The sequence below is a fragment of the Nycticebus coucang genome, chromosome 11 (assembly GCF_027406575.1).
Source record: "Nycticebus coucang isolate mNycCou1 chromosome 11, mNycCou1.pri, whole genome shotgun sequence".
Lineage (NCBI taxonomy): Eukaryota > Metazoa > Chordata > Mammalia > Primates > Lorisidae > Nycticebus > Nycticebus coucang.
The window spans coordinates 7,553,367-7,577,084 of NC_069790.1; the positions used below are offsets into that span (position 1 = coordinate 7,553,367).

General features: G+C 42.9%; 1 protein-coding gene and 1 pseudogene across 1 annotated transcript in view; one reads left to right on the plus strand and one right to left on the minus strand.

The window, feature by feature from the left end:
* The window catches only part of ABCA13 (ATP binding cassette subfamily A member 13), a 578,079-nt gene that overhangs the window by 398,575 nt on the left and 155,786 nt on the right, over positions 1 to 23,718 (minus strand). The window contains exon 27 of the mRNA XM_053553839.1: positions 21,883 to 22,022. Within this exon, the coding sequence (XP_053409814.1) occupies positions 21,883 to 22,022 (140 nt within the window). The remainder of the gene's footprint in view (positions 1 to 21,882; positions 22,023 to 23,718) is intronic.
* Positions 10,341 to 10,545, plus strand: LOC128560268 (zinc finger protein 706-like; annotated as a pseudogene).

Here is a 23,718-nt window from a genome sequence, read left to right on the forward strand (position 1 = left end):
ATTAAATAAAATGAACAGAGAGAAATCTATACCAAAACACACAATAATTAAACTTCTGAAGACAGAGAAATCTTTAAAGAAGCCAGAGGAAAAGGACATGTTACTTACAGGCAAAGCCAATTCAAAGGTTAGCAGACTCCTGTCTAAACCCAGGAGGCCAAAGGAATGGCCCAAAATTGTTTTGATGTAAGAAAATAATCACCAGTGTGAATCCTCTATCCACTTTAGAAATGAAGACATACTCAGATGAAGAAAAACTACAAACCCTGAAGTTTGTCAAACAAAAGGGAAATATAGGGAAGAATATTGGAGAATTGGGAAGAAGGAAAAACCAGCAGAAAGAGCAGAAATGTCCTGTCTACTTTCTTTTTTCTCTTTGTCTACTCCTGTGGGTTTTCTACAGACAAAAGGTGAACTGTGGACCTCTTGTCTGAACCCACGGGTGAGGGCTAGGGGAAGCGGGGACTACTTCCTCAGAGGGACCTGCCTGGGACTCTAAACACTCTCTTACTAGGCAGAAAAAATAAACTAAAGTCTTCCCTGCCATTCTGAATTTCCAGTACACCCTTCCCTCCTTACCTGATGAACCAGAAGGTTAACCCTGCTGAGACTGAGGGAGGAGATACTTGAGCAGTGCCCCGCTCGTCTGCCGGACCAAGGGCTCCACCACCAAGAGACTCTGGGGGGGTGCGCTGAGTCCCCCTTGCATCCCCCTCCCCCCCAAACCAGGGACTCTGCGAGCAGCCACATGACCCAGAGCCCCACGCCCGCCCCGGGCAGGGACTCCACTGGCAGCCACATGACCCAACGACCTGCTCCCGCCCTGGCCATGGGACCCAGCAAGCAGCCGCGCAACCCAGTGACCCGCACCCACCACGACCAGGGGACTCCACCAGAAACCACGCGAACCAGCAACCTGTGCCCCGTGCCCATGGGGCCTCGCCACACCCACCCCAGCAAGAAACTCTGTCAACAAACGCAAGGCCCCATGCCCATGCCAGGTGCCAACCGGGCCTCTGCCCCACCCAACCAGGAACTCCGGGAGCCACACAACCCGCGTCCTCCCTCCTGTACCTTCCCTGCCTCCGCAATGGCCCACCCGTCTGGCCAGGGACTCTGGTAGCCACGTGACGCTGCTCCCACTAGAGCACTCCCTGCCTATGTGCAGAGCCCTCCTCCTGGCCAGAGACTGCTGGAGCCCTGGGACCTCTGTGCCTAAGTCACCAGGCGCCAGGCACTAACAGAACCATGTGCACCATTCCCTGCCCTGTTGCTGGATCCAGGTGTGCCACACTCCAGAGCTACTCCCACACCTAGAACTCCCTGGCTGGGGCAGTCCCAGAGGAGCTACCACAGGGTCACTCCCTACAAAGATCCAGCAAAAATAGAGTGATCTTGCCTGGGTCTTATCTCAGAGAGACACCACCCCAACTCTGAGGACAGCCAAAGGCAATGGTGAAAAACAATCATGAGGCAGAATCAACGGAAAAACTCTGGCAATATGAATAATCAGGGTAAATCAACTCCCCCAAGGAACAACAAGGCAGACTCAGTACAAGATCCCATGCATAAACAAATGGCAGAGATGTCAGAAACAGAATTCAGAATCTGGATAGCAAATAGGATCGAATTAGAATTCCAAGCAGCAATCCAAAAGATGTCTCAGGAATATAATGAATTCAAAGACCAAATGACCAAAGATTTTGACACATTGACATAAGAAGTTTAAGCTCTCAAAGATCTGAGAAATACAGTAGAATCCCACAGTAACAGAATGGAGCAAGTAGAAGAAAGGATTTCTGACATTGAAGACAAAGCTTTTGAATGCTTTCAAACTTTCAAAGAGGAAGAAAAATGGAGGTCAAAAACAGCTCATTCTCTCAGAGAGCTCTGGGATAACTCAAAGAAAACTAATATTCACCTTATAGGGATCCTGGAAAACGACAAAGTACTTCACAAGGCACAGAGTCTCTTCTTTATGAGATTATGAAAGACAACTTTCCAGACATGCCAAGAGATTCTGAAATTCAGATAGCAGACAGTTTCGGAACTCCAGCACGAGTCAACCCGAATAAGATACCCCCCAGGCACATCATAATCAATTTCACTAAAGTTAATATGAAGGAGAAAATTCTGAAAGCAGCCAGACATAAGAAAACAATAACCTACAAGGGGAAGAATATTAGAATAACTGCAGATCTCTCTGCTGAAATCTTTAAAGCTAGAAGAAGATGGTCATCAACTTTTAACCTCCTAAAACAAAATAACTTTCTTTTTTTTTTTTAACAAAATAACTTTCAACCCAGGATCCTGTATTCAGCTAAACTGAGTTTCATTTATGATGAAGAAATTAAATACTTTAATAACATTCACATGTTGAAGAAATTTGCCATAAGTAAACCAGCTCTCCAGAATATTCTCAGACCTATCCTCCATAAAGACCAACGTAATCCTCCACCACAAAAGTAAACTCACCCAGAAACTTTTGATCAAATTCCAAATTCCACACTCACAAAAGGATTAAAAATGTCCACCGGACTTTCGAAAGGCTTATCAATATTCTCAATTAATATGAATGGTTTAAATTGTCCTCTAAAGAGGCACAGGTTGGCTGACTGGATACAAAAACTCAGGCCAGATATCTGCTGCATACAAGATCTCATCTTACCTTAAAAGATAAATATAGACTCAAAGTGAAGGGATGGTCATCTATATTCCAGGCAAATGGAAAACAGAAAAGAGCAGGCAAGGTTGCCCATTGTCTCCATTGCTCTTTTACATTGTAATGGAAGTTTTAGCCATTGCAATTCGGGAAGAAAAGGTGATCAAGGGTATCCACATAGGGTCAGAAGAGATCAAACCTTCACTCTTCGCAGATGACCTGATCATACATCTGGAAAACACTAAGGATTCTATTACAAAACTTTTAGAAGTGATCAAGGAATACGGCAATGACTCAGGCTAAAAATCAACACCCATAAATCTGTAGCCTTTATATATACAAACAATAGCCAAGTCAAAAAAACAGTCAAGGACTCTATTCCTTTTACAGTAGTGCCAAAGAAGATGAAATATTTGGGAGTTTACCTAACAAAGGATGTGAAAGATCTCTATAAAGAGAACTATGAAACTTTAAGAAAAGAAATAGCTAAAGATGTTAACAAATGGAAAAACCTACCATGTTCATGGCTGGGAAGAATCAACATTGTTAAATATCTATACTATGCAGAGCAATATATAATTTTAATGCAATTCCTATTAAAGTACCACTGTCATATTTTAAATATTTTGAAAAAATAATACTTCGTTTTATATGGAATCAGAAAAAAACTTGAATAGCCAAGACATTACTCAGAAATAAAAACAAAGCAGGAGGAATCACGCTACCAGACCTCAGACTGTACTATAAATCAATAGTGATCAAAACAGCATGATACTGGCACAAAAACAGATAGATGTCTAGAACAGAATAGAGAACCAAGAGATGAATCCAGCTACTTACCGTTATTTGATCTTTGATAAGCCAATTAAAGACATTCAGTGGGGAAAAGATTCCCTATTTAACAAACGGCGCTGGGTGAACCGGCTGGCGACCTGTAGAGGACTGAAACTGGACCCACACCTTTCATTACTAACTAAGATAGACTCTCACTGGATAAAAGATTTAAACTTAAGACATGAAACTATAAAAATACTAGAAGAAAGTGCAGGAAAAACTCTTGAAGGTATCACCTGGGTGAATATTTTATGAGGAGGACTCCCCAGGCAATTGAAGCAGTATCAAAAATACACTACTGGGACCTGATCAAACTAAAAAGCTTCTGCACAGCCAAGAACATAGTAAATAAAGCAAGCAGACAGCCCTCAGAATGGGAGAAAATATTTGCAGGCTATACCTCTGATGAAGGTTTAATAACCAGAATCCACAGAGAACTCAAATGTATTAGCAAGAAAAGAACAAGTGATCCCATCTCAGGGTGGGCAAAGGACTTGAAGAGAAACTTCTTTAAAGATGACAGGTGCATGGCCTACAGACACATGAAAAAATGCTCATCATCCTTAATCATCAGAGAAATGCACATCAAAACTACTTTGAGATATCACCTAACCCCAGTAAGAGTAGCCCACATAACAAAATCCCAAAACCAGAAATGTTGCATGGATGTGGAGGAAAGGGCACACTTCTACACTGCTGGTGGGAATGCACACTAATACGTTCCTTCTGGAAGGACGTTTGGAGAATACTTAGAGATCTAAAAACAGACCTGCCATTCAATCCTATAATTCCTTTACTAGGTATATACCCAGAAGACCAACAATCACAATATAACAAAGACATCTGTACCAGAATGTTTATTGCAGCCCAATTCATAATTGCTAAGTCACGGAAGAAGCCCAAGTGCCCATCAATTAATGAATGGACTAGAAAATTGTGGTACATGTATACCATGGAATATTATGCAGCCTTAAAGAAAGATGGAGACTTTACCTCTTTCATGTTTACATGGATGGAGCTGGAACATATTCTTCTTAGTAAAGTATATCAAGAATGGAAGACAAAGTATCCAATGTACTCAGCCCTACTATGAAGCTAATTTATAGTTTTCATATGAAGGCTATAACCCAACTATAGCACAATTAATATAGGGAAAGGCCCAAGGGGGAGGGGGAAGGTTGGGGTGGAAGGAGGGTAACAGGTGGGGCCACACCTATGCTGCATCTTAGAATGGGTACAGGTGAAACCTACTAAATGCAGAATACAAATGTCATGATAACTAAGAAAATGCCATGAAGACTATATTAAACAGTTTGATGAGGAATATTTCAGATTGTATATGAAACCAGAACATTGTACCCCTTGATTTCCCTAATGTACACAGCTATAATTTAATAATAATAAAAAAGAAAGAGCAGAAATGTGAGTAAATGCGTAGACTGTCCCCATGTATATAGTAAATCATATTTGATGATTGAAACAAAAATTATAACACCATCCGATAGTGAAGACAATGATATTTAAAAGTGGGGAAAGTAAAAGGGCCTGAGTGAAAGTCAGGTCCCATTCCTGACTCAGAGTGGTGCAGTGTCCGTGCCAGTAGACTGTGGGGGGGTCACAGGTGTGCCCGTGTGCACTGCGACACCCAGAGCCACACAGGAACATCATTCAAAGAGACACCCCACACGCACTCTCAATAAACGCTTTTTTAGGATGGGGATCCTAAAATCATTAGCTGGTATGGGGATTCTCAAATATCTTCAAATAATCCAAAGGAAGGTAAAAAGAGAGAGACAGGAAAAAAAAGAAAGAAAAGAAAAAACAGAGGACACAACAGCCAAAAATTAGGAACAACCCAGATCTACAACGTGTAAATGGTTAAACAAACTGTGATCCATAGATGCCAGCAATAAAAACAAATGAACTATTGATATCTGCACAGTGTGAATAAAACCCTAGGGAATTACTCTACGGAAAAAAAGACCATCCCCCATAGTTACCTACTGTATATTTATATAACAATCCAGAAATGGCAAAGCGATAGAAATGCAGACTAGATCAGCAGTTGGAAGAGATCAGGGGCTCGGGGGGAGTGGTGCAGGAACAAACCAGTGTGGCTGTAAAAGAGTGACACAGAGACGCCGCAGAGAGGCTACTACTCTGCCTCGGTTCTGGTGATGAATACATAAGCCTATATAGGGGACAAAACTGCATAAAACAAAATTAGCACTCATGCAGTTGCAAGTAAAACTGGACAGACGGGAGTAAGCCAGTGAGCTCCATCAGAACCCTGCACGGCTACTAGACTAAACGGAGTTTCTTGACACGTTACCTTTGGGAACCTGAATAAAGGATGTGCAGAATCTTTCTGTGTTGTTTCTCACAAACGCATGTTTCATACAGTTACTTCAAGATAAAAAGGTGTTTTTTAAAAGAACTTGAAAGTCTGATTGAAGAGAGGTCACGTGGAATAATTTGAACATCAGAAAGAATAAAGACTGCAGTGGGCTGAAATATGCCAACTAGGTTTAAATCTCCTAGGAAGGACAATGAATAATGTTCAAGAGCCCATCTCGGAAAACTACCACACACCTCACCTCATCGCTGAACATCACTACGGCGCCTTTCACATCGTCCTCTTGGGAAGCTATGCACTGACACCAGCGCCTAATTCACCCTTCAAAGCACTTCTTCCAGTATGAGTTTATGAACCTCGTCTGAGGACAGCTCTGATGGCCATTCCAGGAAAAGAGTTCCAAAATTGCCTTGAAAGGTGGACTAGGCTCTGCTGTTGGTGCATAGCTTCCCAGGGGAGTACCTGGCAGGCGACTGTAGTGATATTGAGCATGAGGCCCATAGGACTTCTTCTAGATTGAGTTTTCAAGCTTAATTGTCTCACCTTATATGAATTCAAAATTACATATTGATAATTGATGACCTTCCGAAAACTGTAGGGGATAGATGAGGCTCAGGCTCAAAACTCTGCCTAAACACAGATACCCTGTGATTAAAGTCTTTTCATTTTCATCTCATTAGAAGAAATGGCCTGAGTTTTGGTTTAACCTACACACCATCTACTAACTGCTGCCTTTAAAAAGTGGCCTAGTCTCTTACTTGCACTTGTCTTTTGTTTAAGAAAGAGAGGAGGAAAAGGGGACTGGGTCACTGCACAAGACATTAGCTCTGGCCTTATTTGTTCTGTGGTATCCATTATTTTCTTATTTCTATCACCTTCTTCTCTCATTCAGACCTTTTTCTTTTTGCTTCAGAGGGGAATCAGGCAGAAATTTAAAAAGGAAGCACACAGGATATTCAGAGTAAATAAAAGAAAGAAGTTTCTTTTTCACTTGCCCAAAATCAGCAAGAGCAAAACCCAGGAGAGAGTATTTCCTCTTCCCCTCAACCCACCTCATACTAGAAAGAAATTGTTCCTCCCCATCTTGGATAGATGGACAAATGGGTGGGTGGCTGGATGGGTGGGAGAAAAGGATGGAAGGCTGCCTGTGGTCACAGAAACAGATAGGCCCTGTGCCCAGGCTTTCACAGATGGAGAACATGGCTGGGCAGATCAGCCAGAGGGCTTGTGGCCATGCCCCAGGATGCTGATGCTCTCTGCCACGGCCTGTGTCTTCAATGTCATGCCCAAATCCAGTGGGACATGAAATGACCAAGGCTGGCAGGTTTGACCCAGCCCAGGCCAGCTAAACAACAATGACAACTGCAACAAAAAAATAGCTGGGTGTTATGGTAGGTGCCTGTAGTCTCAGCTACTTGGGAAACTGAGGCAAGAGAATCGCTTAAGGCCAAGAGTTTGTGGTTGCTGTGAGCTGTGACACTACGGCACTCTACCGAGGGTGATATAATAAGACTCTGTCTCTAAATAAATAAATCAATAAATAACCAGGTAGAAAAACTTCCTGGGAGTTCTTGCATACATTTTTGCTCTATGAACCAAGTTCCCAGACTTTAAGGCAGTGGTTCTCAACCTGTGGGTCGAAATCCCTTTGGCAGTCAAAATAAGCCTTTCACAGGGGTTGCCTAAATACATCCTGCATATAAGGATATTTACATTACGATTCATAACAGGAGCCAAATTACAGTTTTGGAGTAGCAATGAAATAATTTTGTGGTTGGGGGTGACCACAACATGAATAACTGTATTAAAGGGTCGCTGCATTAGGAAGGTTGAGAACCACTGCTTTCAGGGGTTTGTGCCGAGATCCTCTCCATTTTACGCTGTCGCTGCAAAACCCAATTCCAAACCCAGAGGAAAAGCTGCTATTCATTCCTCCTGCAGCTTCCCTGAGGAGGTCTGTCTGTGTACAAGGACAGGTTCATATCACACAGCGGCATGCGGCTCTTCTTCACTCACACCACCCACCTCTTCACTTTGCCTGAAATTCATTGTGTAGTGAAAGTTGAAGATCAGCTTATATCTAATGCATTCTTCTTAATAAGCCGTTTAATTTTCATTTGTGGACATACCAACATTTAACCAATTCCCTATGGATGCCCAGGTTGTCTCCCATTCATCCTTCATGCTTACAGACAATGGCATAATATTCTCTTTTTAATTTGAATTCATAATTTAATATTATGAATGTCTTCATAATATTAGCAGATATTCCCAACATGGCCTCAAAGGCACATGTACCACAGTCATAAACTCCCACAACAACGTATGGGGCTGTCTCTCTCCCGATACCTTCAACCAACAAAATACATCACATTTTGTCCTCTATTATTTTGATATGCTAGCTCATTTTTTAATCTTATTTTGGGAATTTGCATGTCTCCTTCTGTGAGTAAGTTTGAGCACCTCTTCATTCGTTTAAAACCCGTCTTGTTCTTTTTTCCCCTTTTATAAACTGTATGTTTATAGTCTTTGCTCATTATCTAATGTGCTATTTTAATAATTAATTAAAATTTTGTCACATAAAACTCCACTCCCGGTGAACAGGGTGTATTGCTAGGTGCTCAGAGAGAGAGGGGAAGATAGAGGCCGCGTGAAGATGTGCAACCCCCCACCCCATCACCACTGCTGGTCATGTTTTCACCTCCCTTCCCTGTGAAGACAAGCACTTTTAAGAGTAAACACTAAACACTGCTACCACGCTTGTGTGCTCTCCTTCATCAGAGACTGAATGACCTAAAGAAGCCTCAGAGAGATTTTGAACTAAAGACTCAAGACAAGAGAACCTGAGTGGCGATTTGGCCACCAATTGGTTGCAAGGGCTTGGGCCCGTTGTCTCAACTCCCTGGGCTCTGAGTGCTTTATTCCCAGAGCGGCTATCGCAGTAACACCTGTCCCCTATAGCAGTGGATCACAGCTGTTAGTGTGTTCTCTGCCCTCCGCCTCATGGCTGTTAACACGCACTGCCGGACTTGGATTTGAAGGCTGGTATGATAGAAACCTGCAGACATCCAATGACAACACAAGAGCCACGCCCGGGCCCCTCTCAGGGGTTGGACTCTATGTAGTCTCACAGAGCACGTATATTCACAGGCTGCCTGCTACTGTTTTCTTAGAAAGCTTCTTGTTTACAGGGGATTATATCAAACAAGTCTAGCCGTAAAATAAAATTATTTCCACTCTGGGCAACTTTGCTGGGTTTTGGGGAAATGTTCCGTGTCGGACATTTTCACCCACCTAAGAGCCTCACTCCAGGCTGACACACTTGACAACTTTAGACCACTGATGAGATGCCGACAGTTAGAAAGCAGATTGTGGTGAATTCTGTTCCTTCTGCAGGACTGACCTCCCTGGTGGCCCTACCAGCCCCCTTCATCACCGCTCTGCACACATGGACAGTTCCACAGATGCCCAGAGCCTATGTGGCGTCCACCTGAGTGGCTGACAGACTCCAGGTCTAGGCAGCTTCTATTTCATTGGCATTTTTCATCTTTGATAAGATCTTACAGCGAAGAATTTTCATTTCTATTAAAGTTCACCATCAGGCTTTATGTCTATTTAATAACAACAGCAATGACTTTGTGCTCATCTCTAACGCATATAACTTCATTCTCATCCTCTTCAAAGGTCTCCCTCTAACAGAGTCAGAGTTCTGTGGATGACATGTATTGCTACACAAAGCCAAAAAAATGTGGTAAATGTTTTTAATTAGATACTTGGTATCCTGGGTCAGTGATAGTTAAAAAAAAAAATAAAGTTGATTATACAGGATCCTTAGTATTTGCTAGCTAACACTATAAATATGGCCAATGAAAGGAACCCATTTGGTGCTGTAGAGTTTACCAAATTCGGATTTGAACCATGAGATTCTGTTTACCTGCTAAAAGACATGGGAATGTAAACCTCCCAATTCTTACTATCCTGTTTCCCCGAAAATAAGACAGTGTCTTATTTTAAGGTGTGCTCCCAAAGAAGCGCTAGGTCTTATTTTCAGGGGACGTCTTATCTTTCCTGTAAGTAGGTCTTATTTTCGGAGGATGTCTTATTTTCAGGGAAACAGGGTAGTATGATCTATGTAATGGGTCTAAAAATGTCTACCTCACCTGCTTCTTGTGAGAAGTAAATCAGAGAAGATTTGGGAACGTGTCCTTGATGGTTCCAATAACCTTGTAGAGCAGCGGTTCTCAACCTGTGGGACGCAACCCCTTATGACAATGAAAATACATCGCGGCATTAGGAAGGTTGAGAACCACTGTTGTAGACTGCTCAATAAAGAGGGGTTTGATCATTGACACACGGGAATTGTTAGTGTTAGAATCCCAGAACCGGGGTGCGCGGCTGTGTTCTCCTGTCCTCTCCCTCAAGCCAGCTCCCCCGGCCCTCTCGCACGGCGCTGTCTCTCTGACGACCCAACACTGCCCCAGTCCAGATATGGCTCGTGGACAGCAGAAGATTCAGTCTCAGCCAAAAAAATGCCAAAAAGCAAGTTGGACAAAAAAAGCAACAAGTTACCTTCATATACACCCGCACTGTCTGTAGGACACAAAAGCCAGACCCTGAGACCTTCAAGCAGCACATTGACAGCAAATATCCTAAGACCTCATTTCCTCCAGAATTGGCTGGTGTTCAGGCATAAAGTTGTTACCAGGTGAATTCATGAAACCTTTGACCGACACTTCCACTGTCTCAGACCTTAGGTAACCAACCTGCAGCTGCATTTCTAACAAACCGTTGATCAGCAAAAATAAAGGGGCTGCAGAAACACTCATTGTTATGCTGTTACCTTTTGAGCTTCATGCAAAGACAATTCTGTATAAATGTACAGTTGACTCTGATTTTAAAATCTGAAAATCAGACCATCGTTGTTATAAAAAAATTTGTTACAGTTGTAATTATGTTGATGTTCATATTGTGTAAAATAATTCCTTTAATCAAGTAGTGCTGTGATTTTACAACATCACAGAATAAATGGTACTAGAAGTTCTGGTCTAACTTTCTACTTTATTTGCCTTATAAAAATCTAATGAATTTATCAGCTAGAATTTCAGTTCTTACCCTCCTTTGTCAGCTAAGTGGCAGGTTTATTAGCTAAACTAGAGCAGACGCAGTCATTAAAATTGTGCACACAAATTCATGGCAGCTGTTGATCTGGGTGAAGAGTGATTTACTTGCTGCCTTAGAATCTTGCAAGTGCTTGTCATTGTTCCCCTCTGATTATTTCCTGGTGATGGAATATTTAAATTTACTGTATGACCCGGCTCCAGCTTCCAACCAGGTGTTCCCTGTTAGATAATGATAAATTCCTAGAAGTGGTTGGATTGTTAGTGAGCCCTTCTGAAAGGTTGGGTTCTGGAGTATATGCCACATGAAATAGTTATGTCTATTGTTTAAAACAAAATAAGAAGGAACAGATGTGAACTGATAAATATCTATACTAAACTCTTTAAAAATGCTTCAAGTTCTTTCATTTGAAATGCAAAGATAATTTTTGAAGAAGTTTTTTGAAAGTTAATAACCACCTGGCCAATTTCATAAATGAATCTTGCATTAATAGGAAGATTGGAATGACCTGTGTCTGGGTTAATTCCCCGCATCCTCTCCTTCCTTTCCTTTCTAAGTGAGATTGTGATTTTTAGAATTGTACTTTCTGATTGTTCCTAAAATCAAAGACTTGTACAATACGGCTTACGTATGAACTTTGTCAATATGTGCCAATATTCACATTATTTAGATCTAAGGATGGGGAAGTGGGTTTGTTGAAATGAATAAGGTAAATCCTGCCCAATTAAGGAAGACTAATTTTGTGGTTCTTCTAATTTGCTTTTGTTAGTTCTTGTGTAAGTGAAACTGCTACACCTCAGTGTAAATTTTAAAATTAACTTAATAGGAAGAACTCTAAAATATCCACTGGTAACAGCCTAGAGCTGCATCTCCAATCCTGTGGATTATAACACGCATTCTCGCTTTCTGCTATAATTCATCACTACATGTGTTTTGTACCTTTTCATATTCTTCCCACCTTGTTTGTCTTCACTATAAGTTTCAAGTATTTCCAAGGAAAAATGTCAGTGCTGACAGTTTCTTAGTAACTCTTATTCTTATCCCCTTACTTTTGTCTCATATATTTAAGTTTCAGGTTAATATCTGTGGTTTTCTAATATGTTGGTTACCAGAAAATTACATTTTTTACCTAATTTCTTGGGGTTATTAAAGAAGTTCTGGTTAAATTACAATTTATACATTTTATCTTTTTAATGAATCATTCAACTAACGTTTACTGAGCACTCAATATAATCCAGGTGCATAGGCACCAAATTGACGGATATAAGACAGTCTTAGGCATCCAGAAACCTCCAGTTGGCAGGGGCTATAACCATATACGCATACAATCACATCCATAACACCCATGGAGCAGTGCTTTGTGTGAGGTACCATTGGGTTTTTAACACTTAAAAACTTTGATAAGGGCTCGGCACTTAATTTATACATTTTAAAAAGTGCATTGAGCATATATATGCTTATGTTTAGTAACAAATCATTTAAAATCATTCGCAAGTTTTGTTTTAATTTCTTTCACTTGTTTTATTGACTGTAATTCAAAATGAAAGGTTTTTGTATTTAACCCTTTTTTTTTTCTAAGCGGCTGAAGTCACCATATTTTTAACTCAGTATCTCAGTAATGGATAAATAGCTGCATTGATCTTACATAAGACATGGAGGGGTTATTACAATCGATCCCCTTTTTATTGTGGTTGGGTTACATCTAGTATTAGGAGAAAATTACAAGTCTTAAAGATATCCTTGTTATTTAATTTGAAGATTATTTAACAGGTCACAGCAAAAGTTTATTATAAAACTGTTATGGTGTCTTCAAAGACTTGATAAAATAGACTGAGAAAGAATTGGTCCTTTTGTCTTCAGTATTTTCATTAGTTTCCAAGAGGAATGGGGTTAAGAGTCAACTTGTTCCATTCTTTTCCTATAGATATATATCCCCATGTTTAACTGACTCTCTGGGGGCTCAGTTGTGTGCGGTAATGTCTTATTAAAGAAGATATTAAAGAAAAAGAATCCCAGAACTATGTGCAAATGTCAAATTCTCCATCTACCCTCCTCTGTTGCTCAAGATTCGATCAGTGTCCACTATGCGAGAGAAGAGGTTGAAATCCAGTCTCTTGCCATCATAACCTGATATTCCAACTCCCTCCCTAGGAAGCAGCTTCCCTACCCCTCCACCACTGGTATTTGTGCCTCCTTCACACCGTGATTGGTTCCCTTGAGGGAGAAACTGAGTCTTATTTATATGTGAATTGCAATTTGGAGAATACGTGTAGCAGAACAAAAATCTTGGCTTTGAAGTTAAACAGACACGGGTTCGAATGCTACCTCTTCCACTTGTGGGGAAGTTGTGACAAGGTTACTTACCCCAAGACTCATTTCCTTTACCTCAAAATTAAGTGTGACAGTTACTGATTCCTTTTATTCCTAACCAACACCAGGCGTTAGCACTGTCAGGAACTCTCCAATATCTCTACTTCTATTCCACTTATGTTTGATAAAAGCTTACACTTAAGAACTGATGAGATTTCCAGGAGCTCTTTATACTCCAATAGTTCCATTTCTCTAAAGTGAATAAACTAACTTACAACAAGCTGGGACAGTTATCAATTTACCAGCTCACACTTCACAATTTATCCTATGTTGCCGGCCCTGCAATAATGAAGATGGGCCTTTTAAGCATCCTGTTTCGCCACCTGACACAGTGTTAAGATTTGCCGGTAGAGGGCGCTGTGGGGACAATAAAGGAGGGAGCTGTTTCTCTTCCTGATTCCAGGAGAAGCATGAATCCTATGTACTCAATCTTGATATGAGGACAATTAATGACAATTAAGGTTATGGGGGGGGAAGCAGAAAGAGGGATGGAGGGAGGGGGGTGGGGCCTTAGTGTGTGTCACACTTTATGGGGGCAAGACATGATTGCAAGAGGGACTTTACCTAACAATTGCAATCAGTGTGACTTTTCCAGGCATGTTCTTCTTTTCTGGCTTTGCATAGTTGAGAGTGTAGGACTTCTCCTGGGACCCCAGGGTGCAGATTCCCAGCAAGGACCCCCAACGTGGTACCTCAGCAGCTTTCTCCACAAGCCAGTGGTCCACATCTGTGCTCTCTCCAATGAAGTCTGGACAGCTGGCGGGGGCGGGGAGGCCACTTCCAGCTTTGCTGCTTTCCTGGGTGCTCTGCCCCAGCAGCGGAGGCAGGAGCTGCTCCCTGCACCTGCCAGTGGCACGTTCCTCAGAGTTCTCTTTACTGGTACTAACCAACCCCCTGTTACTATTACACCTTTCCACAGTAATAACTATTTATATTAAATGTGGCCTATTTTTTCTGCTTAGCCCTCAATACACTAATAACAAAATGGACAATGCTCAGAAGACAGCAATAATGCAGGTGCCATGAAAAGAACTAAGAAGAGAAGGTAATGATATTTCTTAAATATGTCGAGATCGGTTTTAGACACAGTCTGATATTTTAACAAAAGTAAAGAAGAAATAAATTATTGTGATGTGGAATTGCCAAAGGTAGGAACCCACAGGAACTAATTCTGGGGTTGGGGGAGATTGGGGTAGGGATGCCAATTGATCCTTGGGTAAGGCAGGGCTCTGCCCAACATCCAGGGACCACTTCAATCACCAGGTGGGTAGCTGGGCAGGAAGCAACCTAGTTGTCACTCCTTGGCTCACATACCTGGTACAAGGCCCTATTGACAGAGTTTTCTGGACCACAGGGAGAACTAGAATTCCGCCATCCCAGCTGAGCTTTCCTGCCACCAGCTGCAAGCCATCCTCAGTCTGCAGAAACTTGCTCAGGCACAAATTCATAGCCTCCCTCCTTCCCCAAGGGTAGGTATGTATAATGTCTGCTCCAGTAACTTTGGAGCAAACTGTTGTCAGAATAAAAGAGATGTTCTTGGCTCTCTGAAAGAGGAAGTCCCTAATGACCAAAGCAAATGAAAGTGGGAGTAACACTTAGCTCAGTTTTTAGGGAAAATTTTTAATAAAGAGAGCAGTTTGAACCACATCTTGTCCTCCTCCAACTGGCCTTGAAACAAAAAGCTTCATACATCAGTGCAATTTAACAAGGTTTTTGTAAGCAACAGTGTGCGGCCTTTCACTGAGCCAGGCGTGTAGTTTACACAGAGGAGTAAGATTGGGCCCTGCCCTGGAGAGTTCAGAGGGATAAATTGTCACCACGTAGCAAACAGCCACAAACCAATTGGGGGAGGGGGGATCAGAGACCTGAGGAAACAAACCCTCCTGACCACCCCCCCACACACACACACTGAGTGTGAGTACCATTTAAGGGCATCTGAGGTTCAGTGGCCCCCGAGGGCAGGTGTTTGCTGAAGAATGGCCCTGCAGCTGGTTCCTCTGTGCCTCTGGCTTATTTTCTTAGTATTCAGCCTTATGTTCACGCAGTAATTAGCAAACTAGCCTCCCTTGGGTTACTATTTTCTATGTGATTCCATAATCAGCTGCAGAACCATAAGGACAGGGCTTGCAAGTTTCATAGATGGCTCCAATTATTTCCATTTCCAAGTGGTAAAGGACAATTTAGAGGAGGCAGTGCTGTGGGCAGCATTGTATCCTCCCTGAATTCATATGCTGGTGCGAGGCCTCAGTGCCTCAGAATGTGGCTGTATTTGGAAACAGGGTCTTCAAAGAGCCTATTTAAAGAGGCAATTAAGTTTAAATGAGGTCACAGGGTGGGCTAACATCCAATGTGACTGGTGTCCTTACAAGAACAGGAGATGAGAACATAGAAACCGTCTGCAAGCCGGAAGAGAGGCCTCAGAAGAAACCAGCCCTTCCCACACCTTGACCTCAGACATCCAGCCTCCAGAATGGTGATAAAAATGAATGTCTGTTGTGTAAGCTTCCCTTTCAGTGGTGCTTTGCTCTGGTAGCCCCAGCAAACTTACACAGGTGGTATATCAAAGACTTCAAAACAATGAACTTGACCTGAATTCCAGCTCCACCACTTGCTAGGTATGTGACCCGAGACAGCTTCACTTTTCCTCCTTAGCCTTAGTTTGGTTTAGTTCCTGTCTATACAAGGGGGATAATGTGAGTACCTATCTTACCCACAGTGGTGGTTGTAAGGAATAAATGAGATAATCCACGTGAGGTGCCTGGCCCAGAGGGAATAAAGGACCCTAGTGACCACAGGAGAGCCCTGTCCTTCGTGGCACTTAGCACTGCTAGACTCAGGCCAAACTACTGCCAACCCATTCAAGGCACAGCTGCAGCCATGACAGAGGGGCCGCTGGCCTCTGGAGGGACAAAGAGCTTGGCACATGGCTCATTCTATTTCTGACATCAGGATTTGACACAGAAGCATCTTTGACTCAAAAGAGTACAAGAGGCAGGTTCTCACTGTTCTTTAACCTATTCAACAACCATTTGCCAACTGTATTCCCAGTACGTTTCTGGGCACTGGCCATGGTTGTCAGGGAGACTCACCAGCTCCTGCCCCTCATGGGCCTTCCATTACAGTAGGACATAAACAATTAGCAAAGACGCCCAGAAATGAACAAGATAATTGCACGTGGTGATAAAGGTAGGATAAGCAGCTTTATTTATAATCACCAGAGACGAGAAAAACCCACATGCCCTTCAGCTGCTGGCTGGGTGAACACACTGTGTGTCCATACCGAGGAATACTACTTGGCCATAAAGAGGAGGCAACTGTTGAAAAACTGAAAAACGCAGCAACCTGGACCAATCACAGTGCCTCTACTGAATAATAGAAGCCATGGTCAAAGGTTACAGACTGGCACTTTTGACAGCCCTCTAAGACAACCAGAGGTAGGACTGAGACCCTTGCTAGAGGCCTATCACAGCCCCACACAAACCCTCCTCCCCTCCTAGAACAAAGGCCACAAAGGGCCTAGCTAGTCCTGTCCCAAAACTTCACCCCCGGAGACCCTCGCCCACCAAAATCCTCCAACAAGCAGGGCCCCATCTTTGGCCTGACCAGGCAGGTCCCTGTTCCTGGCCTGAACCCCTCCATTCTCTGGTTTGGTCTCGTGTAGGCTGCCACCACCAACCTTCCAACCCTCAGCTCTTGGCTCCCCCCTCTGCCCACAGCTATTGCTGCAGCCCCCTCCACCAGGAGGGGGGAGCCAGGACACACACTGGACCGCCACTTCCTCTACTTTTATCGCTGTCCTCTCCGGGGCCACCAGCCTTCTTGTCCACCGCTATTGACTGCTTTATGCTGGGGTGTCGGGTCCTCGGCAGCGCTGACGTTCTGGGACAGGCAATTCTTTGCAGAGTGGACACTGTCCTGTGAATTGTAGGCTACTTAGCAGCATCCCTGCCCAACACCCTTAGGATGCCAATTGAGCCTAGTACTTGTCACACTAAAAATGTCTCCAGGTATTTCATGTCCTCTGGTGGGCAAAGTGGCTCTGATACTGTCCTGGCTGGGACCACTGGTCACCACCTCTTCCTCCTTTCTAAGGTGACGTTCATCCTCCCCCCTGTCCGGCGGCAGTGATAGCAGAATGCCTTTGCAGGAGTAACATTTTTAGGGGAGGAGATCCAAAATAACATTCCTTTACTGTTTTCTAAATATTATTTGATGTTTTTCCCAATCCTCCAAACAGCACTGTGAGGTAGTTATTATTCAGTCCAGATCTACAAAGGAGAAAACTGGTCATGACAGTGCAAATAACTTGGCTATAGGGAGAGCAGAGAGTGTCAGGGGGCTTGTACTTCTGTGGGGAAGTTCAGGCCATACCCACTTTGTGCAGCTGGAGACCAGACCCTGCTGGTGAAGACTGGACTCTGCTGGTGGAGACCAGACCCTGCTGGTGGAGACTGGACTCTGCTGGTGGAGACCAGACCCTGCTGGTGGAAACTAGACTCTACTGGTGGAGACCAGACCCTACTGGTGGACTCTGGACTCTGCTGGTGGAGACTGGACTCTGTTGGTGGAGACCAGACCCTGCTGGTGGAGACTGGACTCTGCTGGTAGAGACCAGACCCTGCTGGTGAAGACTGGACTCTGTTGGTGGAGACCAGACCCTGCTGGTGGAGAATGGACTCTGCTGGTGGAGACCAGACCCTGCTGGTGGACTCTGGACTCTGCTGGTGGAGACCAGACCCTGCTGGTGGAGAATGGACTCTGCTGGTGGAGACCAGACCCTAGTGGTGGACTGTAGACTCTGCTGGTGGAGACCAGACCCTGCTGGTGCAGACCAGACCCCGCTGGTTGATACTAGACCTTGCTTGTGCAGACCAGATCCTGCTGGTGCAGATTAGATCCTGGTGGTGCAGACTAGACCCTTCTGGTGGAGAGCAGACCCTGCTGGTGGAGACCAGACCCAGCTGGCAGAGACTAGACCCTGTAGTGGTCCTGCTTACAGCATTGTTTCTGGCCTGCTGCTTATTTGGGGGAAAGTAATCTGATTCTGTTATTTGTTTTTGCATTTACAATTTCTCTTCAAGTTCACATTGGGTCTACCTGAAGTAAAAGATTCCTTCAACCTGGGCCCAAAACCAAACACAATTCTGACATATTACATAACAAGAGCAGACTGACTAGCCAGGCGTTGTGGCGGGTGCCTCTAGTCCCAGCTGCTCGGGAGGCTGAGGCAGGAGAATCGCGTAAGCCCAAGAGTTAGAGGTTGCTGTGAGCCGTGTGACGCCACGGCACTCTACCTGAGGGCGGTACAGTGAGACTCTGTCTCTACAAAAAAAAAAAAAAAAAGAGCAGACTGACATATTGCAATCTCTTGACTAATAACGTGGACATCCCATCAATTCTTTCACTAATGGTGAGTCTGACACCCTCAGAGCATAAGTTAAGTGACTCCTGTTAAAATAATTAATTGGGAAGTCACTGAGCTGAGACAGCCACAGTTCACTGGGGTTCATCTGAGAGCAAACCAAAGCCAATTCCATGCAAACGGTAAAACAATACTTCAGCTTAACGAATCAGAAACCTCCCAGTAACCTCTACATAAGGGCTTTCCACTTGAGCAGTCAAATACTTTATGAAAATTCCTCTCTCTTGGCCCTCCCCCAACCCCATCACACAGGGGAGCCTCTGACTGCTTGAGCTCTGGGGCTGCTTATTTCATGTACAGCTGAATATGCAAATAAAGTTCGTTAAAATGTTAATGTGCCTGAGTTTGTCTTTTAATACTCTAGAAATTTTAGCCATTTTTTTTTCTAGGTCCTGAAAGTGATCAGGGACAGTGTAGGGGCACATCCCCCAGCCAGGGGAACCCGGAGCCCAGATCAGAAGTGGGATGGGAGAGAGGCCCAGTGATTCTAATGTATCCTTCATGCAGAGTGTCTCCCAAATGACTGACAATCACAGCTGTGTCTTAAGCCTTTCATTTCACAGATGGAGGAAAGGAGTCTTTCAAAGGGAAAGCAATAAGCCTATGAGAGTCTAGAGTCAGGAGAGGAAGCCCAGTCTTTGACACTCACACGCTTCTCCCTCCCACACCACTCTTACTATTAAAGTTGAACAACGTGAAATGACCAATGTTTATAGATTTGTTTTCCTCCAAAAATTGCAACTTCATATGGTTCCACCTAACAGGAAGAAATGGAAAGACCAAATAGTAAATAATTTACAGCGCAGGTCACTACGACATTGTAGATGATATTGCGGGCGTGTCCCAGCTGCACGTTAGACAGGGCATCTAATGACTAGAACCAATTTCCATAAAGCTAAATAGTCACCATGGCTGCCTGCTAGAATAATTCATCCCAGGTACAATGCCGTAAAGATTAGTTCAAAACCAGGCCACCTGCACGCAAAGTCGTCAGCCACATAAGTAAAAAAGATATCAGATCTTATTACTGCTTGTAAAATCCAAGGGACCACGCCAGAAGCAGCGAAATCTTTGGTGATTCTTAAAAAATTCTCATCATTCTCAACACACTCTCAGGCCTGGCCCTTCCCCTCCTCTCTGCCCAGGCAGGGCCTGCACCCCTCTCCTTGCAGGTACGTTGCCAAACCCTTCTTTCCAGGCAGAGCAGCTGCTCTTCAGCCTGTGTCCCGGCTGCCCAGAACGTCTCGTCTGTCATATTATATCTGAATTACTTCTTCAGCTGTTGGTCTTCTTTTTTCCACTGTAGGGTGAGCTCTTCAAAAGCAGAACTCATCGTACTAATTTAGGTTATAATGCAGAACATAGCATAATACGTAATACTATGGCAATATATGTTATTAACAGTATTAACATACAATAATCTACCATAAAATCATAAGAAAAAAAATCATGGCCTATTTTTAAATTTTGAATTTAAAATAAAGCTGTGATATAGCTTCATTTTCTCTGAAATTCCTGAAATAGCCAACACTCCAAAAAGCCTAACCTGCTAGGGAGATTGGCTTAGCAGTAGTAAGGCTGCAGGCCTGGGATGGTGGCCATGGGGCTGGAGTCCCCACCTGACAGAAAGGCTGACACTGAGTATAGATTCATGCCATTCCATCAAGATAGTCCAGACTTTTAGCCAATACGCCTCCAAAAGGACGCTTTCAAGATTTAAAAGTTATAAATACCAGCCAGGCATGATGGCTCGCAGCTATAATCTCAGCACTCTGGGAGGCTGAGGCAGGTGGATTGCTTGAGATCAGGAGATGGAGACCAGCCTGAGCAAGAGTAATACCCATCTCTACCAATAGAAAAATGAGCCAGGTATGGCAGGTGCCTGTAGTCCCAGCTACTTGGGAAGCTGAGGCAGGAGGATCACTTGAGCCCAAGAGTTTGAGGTTGCTGTGAGCTTTGGTGACTCCACTGCACTCAGTTCAAGCCCAGGGTGGCAGAGTGAGACTCTGTCTCAAAAAAAAAAAAAAAAAGAAAGAAAGTTATAAATACCACTCAGAATAAATCAAAGTAAGATATGACCTCTAAGTTAAAAGTAAACTACTGCTGTGACCCCACCCAGCAACTGCCTGGGCAGGAGATCAGAACTTGTGAAAGCAAATCCAATCCAACAAGACTTAACTGCTATCTGATCACATGCTGCCATTAAATTTTAAGTCGTCAATACTGTTGAAGGCTTGAGAGTTTGTCACTGGTAGAGCAGGTGCCTTCTCACCCGTGTTGGACAGAAAGACCAACTTACTCTCATGTCCTTGATAAAATGTCCCCGTTCTGGTTCAGCACCCATAGCACAGTGGTCATGGCACCAGCCACATACACCGAGGCTGGCGGGTTTGAACCTGGCCCAAGCCAGCTAAACAACAATGACAACTACAGCAACAATAATAAAATGTCCCCATTCAAGGTACCTGCAGGCTCACGAGCCACCAGCAGTCAAGAAAAGAAGATACAACTCACTCACTTAATCCTGCTAGTCAACCCTGCAGTAAACAGACAGGCAGAGAGAAACAGCACAGGAAAGGAAGACAGACAGAGCCACACCAGGTCTCAGCTCCTCCTGCGGAGTCTCTGTTTTGGCCTCTTGCTTTGACTAGCTGCTCACACGGTCAAGCTAACCCTCACTATCAGTTCGGAAGCATCACTTAGCAAACACTCTCAATACACGGGTCTGTACCTGTGCCTGTCTGACTCCTCCATAGTCGCCCAACATATGAAGCAAAACAGATGCACATGCATTCTCGAAGTTTTCCTGGATCTGTTCCAAGCAGGCCTCCTCTCTGTCTAATTGCCCTCGACTTTCAGTATCAGAGCTCTGTAAGTTCGTTGCATTAGTTATTCTAAATAACAACCCCCAGCCTCCTTCGTGTCCTCTAAAAGAAGGACTCAGCAAATCCACATTTAACAACAGAAACAAGAAAAAAATGACTCATGCCGAAATGAACTGTAATTCACACGGAACGCTTTTATGTAATCCAAGGCATGTAATAATGATGCTAAATATTTTAAAAGGTATCTTCCTGGTAAACGCATGTATATTCTATAGTATGATTCCTTTTAACTTACCTTTTGAATGACCTTGTTAATCTTTGGAGTATTTGGTGTGTACAGTATTTTTCCATGTAATACAGGTTTCAGAAAGGACCACACCAATGCACCATTTGGAAACTGTAGAATTTCCTGATAAAGCTTTAAGCAAAATGGTGCTGTCATAAAAAGAAAGAAAAGAAGTATTACAGAATGCCAAGGGTATAGGCAACATACCCACAAGGCCTGGTCTTCAGGGAGTAACTTAGATCTATTTTTTTCCTGACATAACTCTGAACTTGGGAAAGAAACCAAGACTATTTTTCCTTGTTTCAATTTTCAGAAGTTCTTATAAGAAACTTCAGGTTACTGTGTTCATTTCAGTGACTTCAAAGAAAGGAAAGCGTGACTCACATGTTCAAACGAAGATGGCAGTAAGAGGACTAAATGATAATGTAAACATGTGAAAATGAAAATGGTAAACAAATAAATTTGATTTTCAATCAAGAAATTGTCGTGTCAAGAGTCACAATATTGGGCCCAGAATTGAGTTTTTTAATGAAATTAGCTTTACAAGTTACTACCAAATTTTCTTTGATACAGGTATGTCGCAAAGTAAGTTCACTAGGAATAGCTTTTAAGCCTACTACTTGAGATAAGTAGTTGCTTTATTTTCACTCAAACAGTTCCTCTCAGTACCTCTCATAATTGTCGTGATGCTAGTTTGTTTCAGTTAAAGATTAACTTAACTAATCCAATAGGCATCTGATGAAGATGGAGCTTTCATCTCTGTAATGATGAGGACCAAAGATGAGGTTTTAAGAGAGAGAGGAATACTTCGGTATGACTAGTTCTTTACTCATAAAGAGAACATTGAAAATGAAAATATTATGTTATATGCATAACATAATACTGAATGCATAATACTCAAGGTAGGAAGCGTACTGGTGTGATGATTTTAACTATTAACATCATCTTCCCCAATTCTCCATGTGGAAAGAGAAAAGTTATTTTTATTTGATAAGTACAATAAAACTGATAGAAACCATTTAAAATATAAATGAAGAGCATGACTACACAATGAATTTTTAAAGCATTAATTACAGAGGTGATGCTTACTGTAATTTAACAACTTAACTCTTTAAATTGCAAGCTTAATATAGACAGTAGATATTTTCATTGCAAAAAAAGATATAGTCATCATATTTACAGAACTAAACATTTAAATCCAGGAAACCTGATATCTGCCACTTGTGAGCTGTGTGAACTTGGGCAAGTCACTTAATCTTTCCTGAGTTTCTATCATGTCACTCGGAAAACGAGATACCACCTGTCAAATGTATGATAAACATTTGAAATGACAGTAAAATCTGTCTGTTATTGCTGGCTGAATGGCTGGATGGATGGAAGGGCAGATAGATGAACAGATAGATGAATGGATGATTGGCTTATATGCACAAATTAATAATCTTCAAGAATCCCCAAAGCAAAAAAAGAAGATAAAATGAGCACTGAAAAACAAAAATTATTAAATATTAGTATTCTCAATGTGTGTTTATACTACCAAATTACCTGACACTTGACAGCTATCCAGATTAGCCACCACCAAGTCTCAGGTAGCCCTAGGACATGGTTACCTCCAACTCTTGGAGAATCCCATGCTCCCCAGTCCCAACAGCACTTTCTCCAGTCCCACTAACACCTCTGTCCTCAGTTCCATTCCAGACACAAAGTGTGTAAAGATATATCTTGGGTGTGGCAAACAGAATTCTGAAATGGTTCCTGGAGTTTATGCCTAGAGTCGGACAGAGCCTGTGAATGTGGTGGATGCCACGCCCACGATTAGCTTTTACAGCCAAGGTGAAAGAATATTGA